At 50.4% G+C, this 17,296-nt stretch overlaps 1 protein-coding gene across 2 annotated transcripts in view; it reads right to left on the bottom strand.

Annotated features, from left to right (window-relative positions):
- PAX7 (paired box 7) overlaps window positions 1-11,609 on the bottom strand; it is a 106,598-nt gene extending 94,989 nt beyond the window's left edge. Inside the window, exons 1-4 of one of the 2 annotated variants that reach the window (XM_069874456.1) lie at window positions 11,473-11,609; window positions 9,468-9,703; window positions 8,753-8,882; window positions 7,659-7,787 (exon numbers count right to left, since the gene is read on the bottom strand). In XM_069874456.1, the coding sequence (XP_069730557.1) occupies window positions 7,659-7,787; window positions 8,753-8,882; window positions 9,468-9,703; window positions 11,473-11,557 (580 nt within the window). In that variant the 5' untranslated portion in view covers window positions 11,558-11,609. The remainder of the gene's footprint in view (window positions 1-7,658; window positions 7,788-8,752; window positions 8,883-9,467; window positions 9,704-11,472) is intronic. The other variant, XM_069874457.1, reaches the window with a different exon arrangement.
- Window positions 11,610-17,296: the final 5,687 nt, after the last annotated feature.

The following is a 17,296-nucleotide window of genomic DNA, read 5'->3' as shown; positions in this document are numbered from 1 at the left end:
GACCCAGAGCCATCCAAGCAAGTAATGTGCAGCCTCAGATCTGGTGTGTCCCACAAGACAGAGCGCCTGCTAATTAATAGACAGTGATTCCTGCAAGCAGCCCGAGCAGTCTGTAATATGATGAACTTCCTTTGTACCGGTGTCACCACAAATGTTTCTGATAAGGAAAAGCATCCAAGGATCAAAGACTATAAGCTTCTCAATTTCCTCAAGCTGCCTCTACTTTTCCTCACCTACTTTTTCTTCCCCCCCACTCCCTCCCTCACTCCCTCCTTCTCCCCTTCCCAGCTCCTCCAAGGAGATGTGATCCCCCTCCAAGGGGAGGCCATCCCCCTTCCAGGATGAGATTCCCCTCCAAGGGGAAGAGATCCTCCTTCCAGGATGAGATCCCCCTCCAAGAAGAAGAGATCCCCCTTCGAAGATGAGATTCCCCTCCAAGGAGAAGCGATCCCCCTTCCAAAAAGGGGCGATCCAAATTCCAAAGGGATGCGCCCCAGCCCGTGCCCCCCAAGCACCATCCCCATCCCCTGCACCTTCACATTCTGCCTTAACCCCAGCTCCCATCGCGACTCCCTCCCTCCTTCCCCGCTTCTCCCCAACTCCGGGGGGGCGAATGTCTTTATAACCGGGCACTAGCTGACATCTAATTTCTTTTGTGGCGAGACCACGCCGAGTGCGAGAGCTCGGGATGCGCCGGACGGGAGGAAGGGAACTGGGAAAGGGGAGATGCTGGCAAATTTTGCAGGGGATGCAGCAGAACCTCCCGTTGGATGCGGCAAAGCCTTGAGCTGCACCTGCGCTTCCCAACTCCTTCATTTCATTTTTTTTTCCCGGGGTGTCGGGAAAAGAGGGGGCACGGAGCCCTCCTCCCCCCAAATCCCAGCCTCTGCTTGTTCCATCTGCACCTTCCACGCTCCGGGGGAAGAGCAGGAGCAGCTCCCACCCGGCAATGCGGGGGATCCCGTCTCCCCTCCGCTTTCCAGCCTGGACCCCCCCTAAGCATCTTCTCTCCCCAAATCGGCCTGAAGTTCAGATTAAATAATAATAAAAAAAGAAAAAAAAACCCAGCCCAGCGGTGGAGAGAAGGGTAATGTGGCAGCTGATTGAAATGGGCTTCTTTTTTAAGAATAGTCTCTATAAATATATAATATCTCCAAAGCTCAGGTCTTAAGAAGGTCCCTTATTTGCTTATTTCTTTTGTAGCAAACGTAATTTTCAGAAAGATCCTTCCCCCCCGCCTTACCCTAATGCTCGAGTAAGTACCTTACAGCTTTAAGGCCAGTGTTATATGTGCTTTAAAATCCTGCCATGTAAATTCCCCTGGAAAATTTGGAAAGCTTCTCGGGGGGGTGTGTGTGTGATTTTTTAGGGTGGGGGGAGGAACTGGGAAAGGGGGGAGGGGGAGAAAGGGGAGGTTAATCCGGGTTTAATGCTGTGATGCAGTCACAGGACCAGGGCTCGGCTGATTGTGTTATCTCTTCCCAACATTTGGGTCTCCCATATTTCACCCAGCCAAATAGCTGCGAGAAAAAAGTGCGTATGGAGGCACTCCTGACGCCTCAGGAAAATATGTTATTAATATCTAAATAACTTCCCAATACTGTCTCTAAATCTCCCCTTCACCACTCCAGATGATGAATTCGTTTGAAGTGTTCTCCCGTCTCATCTTTTCAGTGTCTCTCTCCCTCTCCCTTTTTTTTTTTTTTTTTTTTTTTTTTTTTATAACCAAGCTTATTTCAAACTGGTAAATATCTAATTCCTTTAACCACACTGCAGACACGTCTCTCCCCTCTTATACACAATTCTCATTTGGAGAGATCCATATATACACGTCTCTATAAAAGAGAATAACCCCCAACACAGCCTTAAACTACTTCTTCAAATTATTTGGGGGTTAAAAGCGGTGCTTTTGCGGGGTGGGGGGTGTCTGTTTGTTTCCGAACAACCCCTGCACACACCTGGCTCACACATTTCCCTCGCAACCTTCCTGCTGGTTAACTCAATCTCTGCCTCCTCTCTCCTACCCCAATTACGGGGGAAACCTCGGATTAGAAATAGTCCTCGCAGCTTCCTTCCTTTCCTCCCCTATCTCGGCATCCAGAACCCTCCCAATCGCCAAATATCAGCTTCCTACCCCTCCCAGTATAATTTAATCTCCCATCACCCTCAAATTATAGATTCTACCGTCTAGAAGCTGAACCCCGGGCACCCCACCTGCCAGCCAAGCTCTTCTCATACCAATATTTCCCTTTTCTTTTCCCCGGTCTATAATCGAACCTGTTTTTCTCCCCCTGAGAGTAGGGGGGGGGTGTGATGTAGAAAAAGAAAAAACACAAACAAACCCTGGATCACAAACATCTCCCTTATATTATTTCACTTCCTACTGTATAATTGAACCTCTCTCCCTGCATCCTTGTCTTAAGTTTGTTTTTTAAAACGTCTTGTATTAGATTATACTCGTTTATTCCCCCTTCCAACCTTATCTCTCCTCCTCTCTTCTCTCCTTCCCGTCACACTTGATTTAGGAAGGAGTTTATCTTGCAAACATTTGCCTACTTTGTTTATGTAGACCAGGTTCTGCAGCTACTTGTTCCCAAAAGCCACTGTTTGCCTTTGTAATTGTTATCTGTGTTTATTGTTGTACCTCATTTGTCTCAGCTTTTTTTGTGACATGTAAGCTCCGTGTGTGCTCACATCCAGCCCCCCCTTTCCTTCTCCCTCTCCTTGCTTTTTTTTTTTTCTCTCTTTTTCCCTCCTCTCCCTGAAATATGCACAGAATAACTCAGCCTAAAGCCAATGAATTGCTTGACACTACCCTATCTCTTTCCTGCCCCCCATTATTAGAGCTGATCCCACTCGCAACACTCACAAATCCCGCCTGGTCTCTGTTTGATTAGATTGCCAACCTTTCGTAATCCCTTGATTTGATGAAGTGTCTATTCCACACCCCACACCCCCCCCACAACGCCACCTCCCTTCTAAACATACATTTACACAGAAAGCGCTTGTTGGTTTTAAATCGATGCAGATTGTTTGCTGATAAATTGACACCGTATCCCCTCTCCAGCTCGGGAAAAGAAGCCCCTTTCCAGATGTTGGGGTCCCCCCCTCTTTTTCTCCCTATCCCTCCCCTAATTCAATTTGGCAGGACCTTGTACCCCCAGTCTGAACAGTTTCCTCCTGTCTCCAGCCCCCCAAAAGCAGCAGTGATTGCCAACAAATTAAACTGTTAGCACCTCCCAGGGTCCAAATATTCCCCCTTCCAGCTGCTGTTCACACCTGGACGCGTTTCCCACCCCCAGTGAAATAACCCCCCCTCCGCTATCTTGACTTTTCTCCATCCCTCGCTGGTTTGGGTACCGAGAGAAAAGCGAGCGCTGGGAGAAACTCCGTGGAATAAAGCGGAGTTCAGAGAAACAGACCTTGGAGGAGGAAAATAATTAAAAATCCGTGTTTTCGCCCCAGAAAGAACCCGACTGGGTCCCCCGCGAGCACCGCCCCGGCCCCGAGCATCCTCCGCGGGCATCCTGCCCTGCATCCCGAGCGGAGCATCCCTCTCCTCTCCGGAGCTTGCAGGTCGCCGTCCCCACAGCCCCCCCCGAGCCCCCCGACCCTTTCCCCGCGTCTGGTTGCAATTAACACCCCGCCAGGATGAGGCCTCGCACTTTCTCCAGCACCTCTTGAGATTCGGGGCTGCCCAAATGACCCCCCATTTCCCCACATCTCCATCCCCCTTTCGGACCTGCAGGGTCCCCATCCTCATCTCCATCCCCGGGGACCCGTGGGGTGCGGGAGGGGGGTCCCCATCCCCACGGATCCATCCCCTCGGACCTGCGGGGTGCGGGAGGGGGATCCCCATCCCCACGGATCCATCCCTACTGATCCGCGGGGTGCAGGAGGGTGGTCCCCATGCCTATCTCCATCCCCACGAGTTCCCACGGATTCGCGGGGTGCGGGAGGGGGGTCCCCATCCCCATGGATCCATCCCTACGGGTCCCCACGGATTCGCGGGGTGCGGGAGGGGCGTCCCCATCCCTATCTCCATCCCTACGGGTCCCCACGGATCCGCGGGGTGCGGGAGGGGGGTCCCCATCCCTATCTCCATCCCCACGGGTCCCCACGGATCCGCGGGGTGCGGGAGGGGGGTCCCCATTCCCACGGATCCATCCCTGCGGATCCGCGGGGTGCGGGAGGGGGGTCCCCATCCCCACGGATCCATCCCTACGGATCCGCGGGGTGCGGGAGGGGGGTCCCCATCCCCACGGATCCATCCCTGCGGACCTGCGGGGTGCGGGAGGGGGGTCCCCATCCCCACGGATCCATCCCTACGGATCCGCGGGGTCCGGGAGGGGGGTCCCCATCTCCATCCCCTCGGACCCGCGGGGTGCGGGAAGGCAGCGCCTCACCCACGCGTGACCCTCCCTTAATAAACCCCACCAGCCATCACAAATAACAACACCGCACACAAAAAAATAATAATAACTCGGTCTTAACAAGGATAAAAAAAAATAGGAAAAAAAACTAAAGTGAAGCCTCATGAATATATGCCCAGGGCTAGCTGGAGTGAGCCGTTTAAAGATGAAAGTGCAAAGAAATAAAGGCTCAATTTAATCTGCCTTAAAACCCTTCAACTTAACGTTTGTGCTGGGAACTCAGAGAGTGAGTACTGATTGGGGATAAATACATTTCTTAGCATGCCTTGGAGCTATTACACCCTTCTCCAACACAGCTCCCTATTCAACAGCCACAGTTTTCATTACCAGCTCTAATAAGTCTTAACATTATTAAATGCCAAGCAGACGATAGAAAGAAACAGGCGCAGGGTGGAAGCTTTCTTTAACACTTAAAAAGAGAGAGCGTTTAGGGCTGTCTTCCTCCGGCTCCCCGCGAGGAGAACCCGCAAATGGAGCAAAGGCGTTTGTCAGGAGGAAAAAAGGCAAAACAAAGTTTTTCCCCCTTCAATAATAACAAAAAAAAGGGGGGAAAAAGCGCAAACCCCAAAAAGAGAAAATAGGAAAAGTGTGAGGGACGCGTTAGTATTTTTATTTTATTGCAAACCTCTTAGGAAAATTAGAAAGGTGGGGAGAGATCCAACTGGGGGGATTTGGGAGGGGAGAGGTTTCCAAAAAGTAAATTATTTTGGAGCTAAAAAACAAAGGAAAAAAATACCCAGCACACGCTCCCTGCCTCTCAATCATCAATTACCTTAATTGGGGCCATTAAAACTTTTCCAGACGTGAAAATATGCGTTGACAGCGGTGATTTTTGTTTGGGTTTTGGTTTTTTTTTTTTTTAATTAATGATTTTTTAATTACCCTCGCTGCAGTGGCGATCGCCGCGGCTCCAGCTCCTCTCCCGCTGCTCCCTTCCCAAAAAAAAACCCAAACCCGAGCCTTGTTTGGGGTCATTTCTCGCAAATTTACGGAGCCAGAGCGCGTTTATAAAGGAGAAAAAATAAAAAGCCCAAGAAAACCCAAACCCGATAACTGGGGGTTTGTCTGGAGGATGCGAAGAGGAGCGCAGCCCGGGCTCGCGGAGGTTACGCGTCGCTCCGCGGGCTCCGGCATCGGGAATTTGCCCAAATTAGCCCTCGATTCAAGCCGATTTCATAAAGAAACGGGGGCTCGTGGTTTATTTGTTCGCGATATTTGCCATGAAGGAAGAGAGAGTTTTGTTTTGCTTATTGACACGCACTCCTGCATATTATTAAGGAATAAAAAGCCTTCCAGCTCCTTCACCCTTTTATTTTAGGAGTGGGGATGGGGAAAACACGCACGGACAAGGGGAGAAAAAACATCACTCAGCGGCTTAAAAATTAATTTTTGTTTTTTTCAAGCGACGAGGCTCAAATAAAATCAATTTTAACACCTACAAATGCCCCCCTCCAACCCAATAAAATTAAAAACACCCCAAGGTGATGGAGGGGGGAGCTTTTCCCGGACACAAAAGCTCCGCTTTGCAAATGAGCATCGCCTGTTTCCCAAATCACAAGCAACATTTTGCAACGTCCAACGGCTACTCCTTTCTCCAACAGACGGTCCTATAATATTACAAAACTATCTAACAGCAGGGAGTTTTGAATAATTTATCTCCCTTTCTTCCCTTCCTTGGCCCTTTGTCCCAACTTTTTCTCCTCCTTGCAGAATTTTGAATGAGAATAGACAAGCCCTCCCTCCCCCATCCATTTACTCCATTTTTAAGGCAGTCTCGGGTCCCCCCCTCCCCTTCTCCCCCCCCTTTTCTTTTTTCCCCTTCTTCTACTGTTTGCTTTTGTGGTCAGGAATCTTTTGCTTATAAAGCTTCAATAGACTTGAAGGTCTTTGTAAGTGAAGTTCATCTTCAAGGTTGGAAAAAAAAAGGATCGGATCCTTAAAGAAACCCTTTTGTGCACCTTCATTTTAAACTCCCAGTAACGTTTGATGGTGACACCAAAAAGCTTTTTTTTCTGCCCCAAATTTCTCCCACTGCACTATTGCCCCACTCGTCCAAAATGGGGAAAACTTTGTAGTTGATGAGAAACTTTGTAAGCGATCCCTATTGCTTCCCACACCCGGATTGGGGATGGAAAACGGCTCTTATCCCACTCCTTCTTGGCCTGACACTGACAATATCACAAATCCCCCCAAACTCTGATCAACCCAACCCCGAGAGGCCTGGGCCATCACTATTTCACCATTAATTTTGGAGAAAACCAGCAACACCCCATTTCCTGAAACGCATCCCCAAGGTCTGTATAATTGCCGTTCCTCTCCCCGCAAAAAAGCATTGAGCTCTGCGACGCAAGGAAATCATTTTCTGACTGAACCGACGCTGTTAAAACTTAAACTTAAAAGTTTTAAGTTTGCTTAAAACTTCACGAACGCCTGCATTGATGAACCTCAATTATGTCCCCCAAACCTGCCATATTTCCCCTTTTTTTGGAGGGAAGAAAGATCATCACCTGCTCTGAGCTGGCCAAAGATAAAACCACAAGCACCTCCATGGCCATGGCCTCAATCCCTACCCACATTTACAGCACAGGAGCTTGAAAAAAGTTTAATTTTTCCTCCCACGAGAAGAAACCATCAACCACGGGAGACGATAACAGGGCTCCTCGCCCTCCCTCGCCACCAGCCTAGCCTCAAGCCTTTCATCAGAAACATCAGATTTGGTTTTCCTGATTTTATTTAGGGGTGAAGACCCCCCTTTCCTTCAATCTGAAGATCTCCCACCTCCCCTCGTCGCTTCCCCAGCACCGGTGGCTCTACAGCAGCCCCAGCGCGGTGCCAATCCCGGCTCCTCTAATTGATATTGATTGGCCAAATCGGTCAACTGTCAGCCAGAGTTTCAGGGGACCACTTAGAGAGCAGGAGAGAAATCTGTTTAACAAATTCATTTAGGAATCAGAGATGCCTGCCTCCAGCCATCTCTTTTTTCCCTTTATAAATAATTGATCCAGAGCAAAACACCAACAACTCTTCCTCCCAGGAAAGCATCCTCAGCCCGAGGGCTTGGGTACCACCTTCCCCTCCCACGCCCTGCATCACACCCTCAACTCTTCCAACAGTCATCTTTGAAAGGACAAACGCAAGAGACCCCAGAGCCATCCCATCATATTCTTGGTAGGGAAGGATGTGTCCCCTCCAGCCAGGCCCTGGGGCGCGTGCGGCCACCTTTACCTTTGTCGCCCAGGATGCCGTCTATGCTGTGCTTGGCCTTCTTCTCTCCATCTTCCTCCTTCTTGTCGCAGTCCTCCTCTTCCTCTTTCTTCCCGAATTTGATGCGTAGCACACGGCTAATCGAACTCACTAAACCTCAGACAGTCAAAGACAAAAAGGCAAGTATAAGCTGCCTGGGAAGGCAAGGTGGGAGCCAGCCAGGAAAACCCAAGCACTACTTGGGCAGGAAGCCTTGAACACGCGTGAAGGGCACCTGCACCCCCTTTTCCCTGGTGTACACAGCGCATGAAGGGCACCTGCACCCCCTTTTCTCAGGTGTACTCAGCCACCCAGTCCTTCACACCCTCCAAAACACTCCTGGGTTCTCCTTTGCCATCACACGGAGCTGCCAAGCTGGACACCCAAAGCTGGATGTGCTCGTCACTGTTCCCCTGACAGGCCCAGCACCCGACTGTGCACGGTGGAGCACGGCAACCGGAGCAGATTCCTGGGACACGCACCCCCAGGGCCACCACACGCTTTGTAATGAGGAAAATGCCCCTCCAGGGGCCTTCACCCCCTGCCCTAAACGGGGCCACCCAGCCTGGATTCAGACCTGGGCCCTGTCCTGCTTTAGGGGAGATGTGCCTTGTAGAGAAGGTTAACCCCCCAAAAAAACAGAAAAGAACTTTCAGCCAGGACCAAAAAGCTCTCACATCCCTGCAAACCCAGTATTGGGGTGCAGGGTCGCTTTCCACAGGCCACCCGGATTCCTGGCTGGTGGGAACACCCCTTTTGCCCTGGATTTAGGATGTGCCTCCGTGCACGCTTCCTCCACACTGGGAGTCCCCTGGATTTTGCTGGAGTTGGAATAAGTTGGGAAAATTGGCTTTGTGTTTGGTTTTCCAGCACGGCCAGGGCACAAACCTCCCTCTCCTGGTGTTTATTTGCTGCTGTGGGTTTGGCTTGGGATGATTTTTATCCCTCCTCCCCTACCAAAGCAAAGGCTGAGAGGGTGTTTGTACCCCCCTGGAAACATTTTTGGTGGTGATAATAAATTCCCTCCGTCTTCCTACAGGTATCAGGGTGTCCTTCTGGCCAAGCTGCCTTCTCACCTGAGGGCACCGTGCTCCGGTCGCAGTGCCCATCCTTCAGGAGCCTGTCTCGGATCTCCCAGCTGAACATCCCGGGGTTTTCCCGTTTGTATTCCTCAATTTTCTTCTCCACGTCGGGAGTTGCGACCTGCTTTTGTGACCAAGGGACACCGGCGCGTGTGCAGAGAAGGAGAGAGGGAGAGAAAAAGCGCTTTTAATTGACCTGTTCGGCTCAGTGCAACCCTCCTCGCTGCTGGTTTGGGGGGAATAAGAATTGGAATTTGAAGGGGGAAAAGGAGGAAAACAAAGCTGGGGAAAGGCCCTCCTCTCCCAGATGCTGGTCACCCTAAAAGTAGAGTCTCTGGGGTCCAGGATTGGCTTATCCTGGGCCCCAGGGGGAGAGGGAAGCGGGAAGCGGATGCTTTTTCGGGGTCTGTGTACACCCCGCGATTTATTATTCCCTGACCCTCCCTGCTCGCCTCCTCCTCGCACGCCGGGGGCCGAAGCAAAAATGCTTCAACGTGAGCCACTTGTTGCACTTAGGGGAAAAAAAAAATCACTTGGATTTATTCATAGCCTATTCATACCGATTTCTCCCCATCTGAGCTTGCAAACTGCAGCTTTATTAAAGCTCCTTCCCTCCTCCCCTGTTTCTCTGCGTTATTTATCCCTCTTTTATTTTTTTTTTTTTTAACCTAAAGCGAGAGGTTTAGCTGGTTCCTAGCACTGCACTCACCCTGGGTTTGCTGCCTCCGATGGCTCCGGGACGGATGGAGCCGGTTTCTTGGTACCTGCAGAGGATTTTGGAGACGCAGCCGTGGGAAACTCGCAGCTGCCGGGAGATCACGCAGGGTCGGATCCCGTGATGAGCCATCTCCACGATCTTGTGGCGAATGTGGTTGGGCAGCGGGCGCCCGTTGATGAAAACCCCTCCGAGCTGGTTCACCCTGCCCTGCCCCAGCGGGGTGGAAACTGGCGAGCGAGGAAAAAATCCCCGAGAAAACAAGAGGAGAAGGAAAAAAATAGTTACAAGGGGGGAAAAAAGTTATGAGAGGAAAAATCCCGCAAAACGAGGCTCATCCCTGCCGCACCTTCAGCTTTTCTCCCAGTATTTGGATCTTTAGAAGAGGGAGAAAATGTTTTCTCTCAAAGGGACAAACCTCTCGCCCATCCCCTGGTCTCCGTGTTTCTCCCACCGATAAGAAACAAAACTCGCACGCCCATCCCCGCTTTGCTTGTCTCTATTTTGTGCATTTTACACCTCTGTTTTCGATCCCAGCCCACGTTTTTATAGGGAAAGATTTAAACCCGAATAGCAAAACCCCCTCAAACCTTCCCATTCCTCCCAAAACCCGCGCTCCGCTCCTTCCTTCAAATCACGGGGCTGGCTGCTTCCGAATAAAGTTTTAGAAATAACCTCTTTAAGTATCCTCGAGTGGATTTTTTTTTGTGTGTGGTTTTGTTGCCCCCTCCTTTTTTATTTTTTATTTTATTAAACACTTCGGGAAGGTGCGGAGCATCCGGACCAGCGGCTCTTTAATCCCCCTCCCCAATTTATTTAATATCTCCCGATGCAGATCTTGCAGATTAATACGATTTCACAGGCTGGAAATTAAAAAATAAGAAGGGGGGTGGGTTGGTGGGAAGAAGGTAGGAACTCAGCTGGGTAATTTGCAGAAAGGCTGGAGGGGGCGAGGGCTGGGGAAGGCGGGCGGGGGTGCTTTTTCTCTTTATACAAAGAAAAGTCGATTCCAGAAATTGCCTCGCGATTTAACAAGAATCATGCACCACTAATTCCGAGTCACTTGGCCAGCGCTCCCTGGATGTATCATTATCGACAGATAACACTCGAGTGGCCAATTTTACATTCAAGAGGTACTAAAACCGCCGGCCGCTCTCTCTTTTCATTATTCCCAGTCATGTTGTGCAAATATTGTTGTAATCCTTTGATCCTTTCCCTTGCCGTCTGTTTTACTTCATTTGCTACAGAAAAGCACTTCAACAAATCCCCCCGGCTTGTGTGTTTTGCAGCCTGCGTGGTTTTCCACAGGTTTGAGTTTCGCCACTTGATCACGGGCGGGATGAAATGTTCCTGTTTAATAAATGCGGGGAAGAGGGGTCCTCCCTCTCATTTTTCCCTTTTTTTTTTTCTTTTTTTTTCTTTTTTTTCTTTCTTTTTTTTTTTTTTTGTGTGTGTGCCTGGAAATAATAACCCCGCCATACAAAGAAAAAGCAGCTGATGAGGGAAGAAGATGCTCTGCGGTGACACTCAGCGAGGTGACAGCGACAAATTCCACCCCTCTCCTTTCCCCTCAACCGGCCAAGGACATCCCAGTGCAGGCAGCGGATTCCCCCACCTTAGTTTTTTTTTTTTTCCTTATTTCCCCCCCGAAAGGTTAAAAATAATGAATTCGGTTGCTTTTCCCCATTAAAGAATCGGGACATCTGTGGCTTTTAAAAAAAACCCCACCGAAATCACGAGAATTTGCCCCCCAAAAATCTGCGGGATGACTGAAACTACTTGAAATAAGCAGGGGAAAAAGGCAAAGCCCGGTGAATTCGTGAAAGGGAAGGAAAAGAAAATAAAGGAGTGAGAAGTTGGATGCTCCCATCGGGAACCCCCGCGGCTGCAAAGTTGAGCTGCATCCCCAGCCCGAGCATCCCAGCCCGGCTCCCCTCCCCGGGTGAAATCGAGATGGAGGGGGAAGGAAAGGTTCAGAAAGATGCTTTTCCAGACCTACCTTCCAAGGGGAAGCCGGTGCGAGGATAGTTTTGCCCCGGAGCCGGGCGCATCATCCGCGGCACCGTCCCGGGCAGCGCTGCCATGGTGGGAGGGGGGGTCGGGGTGTCGAGCGGGTCCGGTCCGAACCGGGGGGGCCCCCTTGGCCCCGGGAGAGCGGAGAGAGCCGGGAAGGGGGGGGGGCTGCTGCGGGGATGCTTCTCCTCGGAGCCCGAGCGCTTCTCTCTTCCAGCCCGCGGCTGCAAAACAAGGGAGAAATCTTTGCTCCAAGGGGAAAAAAAAAAGAAGAATAAAAAATAGAATAGGAATATAATTGGAGGGGGGTGTGGAGGAGGAAGAAAGGGGTGGGAAAAGGGGGGAAATCGCCCACCAGAAATTCCTCTCAAAGTTTTAGGGCTATGACACAGCCGGCCTGAGCGGGCGCTCCGGAGGAATGTAGCCCAGGCTGCCGGGAGGAGCAGGAACATCCAAAGTTGCCTCGGTGCTGGGCTGGGCTTAGGGATGGGTGGGGGGAGCCGAGTTCCCCCCTGATTTTGTTGTCGCTTGTTTTTTTTGAAGCGGTCGGTGCCTGTCGCTTAAGGGATGCTGGCGGTGGGGGGGGGGGGGTGTGGATGGGAGGAGGCGGGAGATGGGGGGGGGGGGGGAATGTCAGATGGAGGGTTTGGAAGTTGTTAAAACGCTGAAGTTGGGGCCGTGGGGAGGACGAACGAGCTGTGATAGGCTCCGGCTCCTTTCTTTTATCCGCGGCCGGGAAGGGGGTACCACGGCGGGGCAGGGGGACCAATAAGAGGCAGCAGCTTCCCAACGCGCAGCCAAAGCTCGGGGCTTTCCTTAGGTTTGGGTTAAATACGTTATTATTCACTACTAGGCTTGGCTCGCTTCTTAGGGAAAGCTGGGGTCCTCCTTCCCCGGGCTGAAAATATTTTGGGGTGAAAGTTTAGGAAAGGTGGATTTTTTTTTTGATTTTTTTTTTTTTTATTTTTCCTAACGAAGTTGGAGCTTCCATGCGGGTCCCAGAGGGTAAATGTGGCCGGGGCTGGTGGTGGTCCTGGCCCACGGGGGCTGCAGTACGGATGAAATACAACAAAATAATAAAACCGCTTAAAATAAAAACAATAAATAAAATAAAATCGCCCCGGCGCTCCTTCTCGGTGGTTCCTGGCGGCTCATCCTGCCCCATTCTCCCACCCCCGCTATGCAGAGCCGGGTTTGGGAGCGGCCCCACACCTCCTCTCCCCAACCCCAGGTAGCTCCTCGCACACCTCCTCGTTAACATCACCTCTTTAATTAAGAAGCAGGCTCCGAGCTGCCCATTTTGGGGGGTGGGCAGCCTCGGGGTGGGGTGGGGGGGGTCTCCGGTGCTCCCCACCCGCTCGCTCGCTGACCCGGGACGGGGCTGAACAAATAGCTAATGTTTTCCCCCCAAAAAACAGGAGCGGGGCAGGAATCCTCCTCGCAGCGGGGCATGACGCCAGGGCTCACGGCCCCTTTTGTTTGCAGCTGTAAAAGGACTCGCCGTGCAAACCGCTGGAAACTTCTCCCCCCCCTCCTTCCATCCTTAGAAGCGCCTGGGAGAGGGGGGAATAAAGCAGCCGGTGATGCTGCTGACCAGTCTGCACCTAAAAAGTGGTCCCTAAATCTCCTCCCTGCACCCCCGAGGGGATAACCATCACTAATCCCCTCTCCTCCTTCTCCCGGTGCCGTTTTTTTCCCTTTGAAATTAAAGCCCTGGTGGGACCCCTCCCAGTCCGGCCACATCTTCATCCCTCACCCTCTTCCTCCAGAGCCGCAAAATCGCACCCGCCTCGCTGCGTGGCCCCGATTTGGTTTTTTTCCACCCGTTTCCACGTCTAAAATTCTCCCAAACCTCCCCAAAACCACGGGACGAGGGGGAAAATAATGTTATATTCAAATTCTTTCCAAGGTGTCAAGTTGCTCTCAAAGTCTTATCCCGTTGCAGCTCCGAGTTTGGGGCTCCAGCAAACGAAAAGAAAGAGTTTTTCCCTCCCTCGGTGCCCAAAATGCCAATTCCCGAAGTTTTAGGCAGAAAAATAACGGGCAGAGGGGGAACGGGACCATCCTGGAGCGCCTCACAGCCCCTTCTCCACCGCATTCCTTCAGCAGTAATTCAATTATTTGCCTTTCATTTGCTTAGATGGGGGAAAGAGCCTGGGAATAAAGTTGAAAATTAAATGTTTCTGCTCTCCCAGCACCGGGGGAAGATTAAACTGCAGAACCCGAGAGCTCCTGCTTTCCCCACCGCTCTAGGGTTACCTCGCTGGGAGAAAAAAAAAAAAAACACCCTCACATCAAACACAGCATTTGTTTTCCCTCGCCCACCCCATCCTCGGACTGGGGTAAGATTTGACACTTTCAGGCAAAACCACTTCAGTTTCTCCTCCAGCGCTCGCTGCCGGGTCCGGCAGCCGCCGAGCACAGCGCTAATTTCTATTTATTTGGGATTTATTGGTGTTTAAGGGATGCGGCAGCAGCGCCCGGTCGGGTTTCGGAGGGGGAAAAGGGGGCAAGTGGAGGATGAAGGGGCAAAGGGGGGGATGGAGGGGACTGTCACAGCCCAGGGAGGGGGGGGACACGACACTCCTGCTGGAAAGCAATTTCACAAACCATTTTTCTAACAATTAAGGACCGTGCAGGGGTGAAATGGCGATTTCACGTGCAGAGCTGGGGGCCGGGGGTGTTACCTGCGCACCCAACTGAGAAAGGGGGGGGGAAACCCGCTTTAATTTTTCTTAATTTTTGCTTCCCCCCCACCCCCTTTTTTTTTTTTTTTTTTTTGCCCAGTGCTCTGCTTCATTACCCGTGTTCACAAAAGAGAGAGACCCCTTCTTTTCTCTCCTGGGAGCAGCGAGCAATAGATTAAAACAAGCATCAATCAGGAAAGGAGCAAGTAACTGCTTAAAGGAACAGGGGCAGAATTCCTCCCCGCTTTCCCCCTTTTCCCTGCGTATCTCCATGGTTTCCTAAGGTATGTTTCTGGTTGATAAATGCCGTATATCGCTATTCCCTTTGGAGAAACGGCTTGTAAATCAGCGCTGAAAGGCAACTCATAAGCAGAAGGGAACGGGGTTGGCTTTTTTGGTGTGGTTTTAGTAGCATCTCTTCCCCCCAGCATCCATCCCCTGCATCCTCCGGGGGAGGAAGAAGCTTTGCAAGGTGTTAGAGGTCTCCTTGGAGGGGGCTAACACAGGGAGGCAGGAAAAAAAAGGCCGTATATCCAATTTTTGACTTGGGAAAGATGCGCCCAGGTTAGCTCAGCCTGCCCAGAAAACCACTGGGGTGTGAGCACTGCAACCTTAATAATCAATTATTAATTATGATGCTCCTCAAAAGAAATTCCTACTCTTTTTTTGGGAGGATACCATCCCATTTCTAGTGCGCTGCGAATCTAGAAATGGGAAATTTTAGAAGAGACACCAGATACGGCTCATGTGGTCAACTAAAACCTGAAGAATTTGATCACCATTTCCCCCCTCCTCGCCCTCCACAAGTAGGGATGCAAAGGAAAAACTGCCTGGGGATGAATTATTTAATGAAAAGTTGCTACCTTCTGCAATTACAAGAAGATTACTAATGTGGGAAGGTTTTCCATTTGAGATCCTGGAGTAATAAGAATTATTTTTTTAAGCGATTATCCAATAAATCTCGCTTTAAAGGGCGATAAATCCACCTTGAAAACCGGGGATTTAAAAAAAATATTTCTGAGGGACTTCCGCATTTTTTAAAATGACCATTGAAAAAATCGTGCCAGGAGGAGGAACACGCTCAGCCTGAAGTGTTTGTTTTCTCTGAGAGCCCAAAGAGGAGAGAAGGAATATTTGCAGTAAAGACAGGCTCAAGGGAAACAGGCTGCTTGGTTAAAAAGGCTCCTGAGAGCTGGAGAAGCAGCTCCTGGTCCAGGACCAAGTCCACCCATCCTCAGCATCACCAAAACCCCCTGTTTTAAAATTATTTGCATTAGAGCCCAAAAGATGCCAAAGGAAGCAGATTTGGGTGCAGGTATTTGGTGTCTCATTCACTCAAGCCTCTTGCAGCATCCCTGACCCACTGACGTAGAAGTGTCCTTCCACATCCCAGGTCTCAGAAGACCCCAAGCATCCACAGGTATTGGAGATCTTTGGGCAAAGCAGCTCCTCAAAGGGCAAAAGCGAACTGAATTTATTGCTAAATTCTGCTGTTGGTTGCAGGTGAAGAAGACAAGGTAGGGAGGGGAAATTTAAGGTCTTTGCATGATCACCCAGCTCCAGATGTAACCCTCAGGTTGCACACTGGGCTCTAATTCTCCTTCCACCTCTTTCTTAGAGGAACAAGGCTCTGCTGCTTTGCAGAGATGCTCTTAACTTCATTGTTGAAGAAGGATAAAAAACCCACAAAAAACATGCAATCAGACCATGGGGTTTTGGAAGCCCTAAGGGAGAGAGAAAACTGTTTCCACTTCCAGGACTGTTTCTAAAGGAAAAGTTGGTGGACTTATGGTGCAATCATCAACGCTGACCCTGCAGCTCTGCAAGGGACGGGGTGAGCCACGCTGTTAATTTGTGCATGTAACAGGAATCAATGTCTGTCTCTCTTGCTGGGGAAAGCAAGGCACAAACCCACAAATAAACACCCTCCAATGCCTCTTCCCATCAGGATGCCGAACAAAAGGCAGTGTCACACCACCACCAGGCTCCTCCACTCTGCCTCTCGCCTGGGTCAGGTTTAATTTGCTCAGGGTGCAGTATTAATAGGATGTAAGCTGCTCCCTTGAACAATTACCTTATCAAAGCATAACATCTATGGAATGAGCAAAGTATTTTCATTAAACAAATCAAAATAATAAGGCTGGCAATGGCCTTGTTCATTCTTTGAACCTCTAAGTGGCTTTAGAGATATTCAACAGTACAGCACCAACTTCTATTCCACTGGTAGGCTCCGCTTAGTTTTTCTAAAGGAGATTAACTGCTCCTGGCTAAAAGTCTCAGTTCTACTTTTGTCAGAGTACACAGGCTAATTGGGTTTTCCCTGCATACAACAGGATTCCTGTATTCCCACTACCAGTCTCGTGTCCCATTTCACATGGCTTTGAGAACACTTTCCTCCATGCATTTGATTTGTTCAGTGTTGGGATCGGAATAGCCCTAAATTAGGACCACGGAGGAGAGCGACTGTGTCGAGAGGTGCTGCTGGAGAAGGATAAAGGAACAAGCGAGAGGGGATTCTTCTGCTCCAAGGGGACCTGCAGGAAAGCTGAGAGGGGGTCTTGATCAGCGAGTGCAAGGACAGGACATAGGGGTATGGTTTTCAGCTGAAAGAGAAGATTGAGATGAGATCTTAGGAAGAAATGTTTTGCTGTGAGGGTGGGGAGGCCCTGGCCCAGGTTGCCCAGAGCAGTGGTGGCTGCCCCATCCTTGGAGGGGTTCAAGGCCAGGCTGGATGGGGCTTGGAGCCCCTGATCCAGTGGGAGGTGTCTCTGCCGATGGGAGGGGTGGGACTGGATGGGCTTTGAGGTCCCTTCCAACCCAAACCATTCTGTGATTCTATGCTACTAGAGCAGAGTAAGGGCACAAGCAAGTGGGAAATTTTCCTAACTTGAACTTTCCTAGAGTTTAGCAAATTACATATTTCAATGGAGTAGGTTGCTGGAGAAGGTGGCAGGGAACACAGTGATCCCAGGGTGGGAAGCACTGTTACTGGGCACTGCAGGACCAACACACTTGTAGAGGAGAGAACAGTCTGTGAGCAAAGTTGCATGTGATTTTAGGGTGTCTTTCTTTTTGGGACACAGCTTCAGGCATGCTAAAGATGTATTTACAAGAGAGAGCAGA

Source organism: Phaenicophaeus curvirostris, chromosome 22 (assembly GCF_032191515.1).
Source record: "Phaenicophaeus curvirostris isolate KB17595 chromosome 22, BPBGC_Pcur_1.0, whole genome shotgun sequence".
Taxonomy (NCBI): Eukaryota; Metazoa; Chordata; class Aves; order Cuculiformes; family Cuculidae; genus Phaenicophaeus; species Phaenicophaeus curvirostris.
The sequence above is the reverse complement of the archived record's forward strand: the minus strand, read 5'-3'. Positions and strand labels throughout refer to the sequence as shown.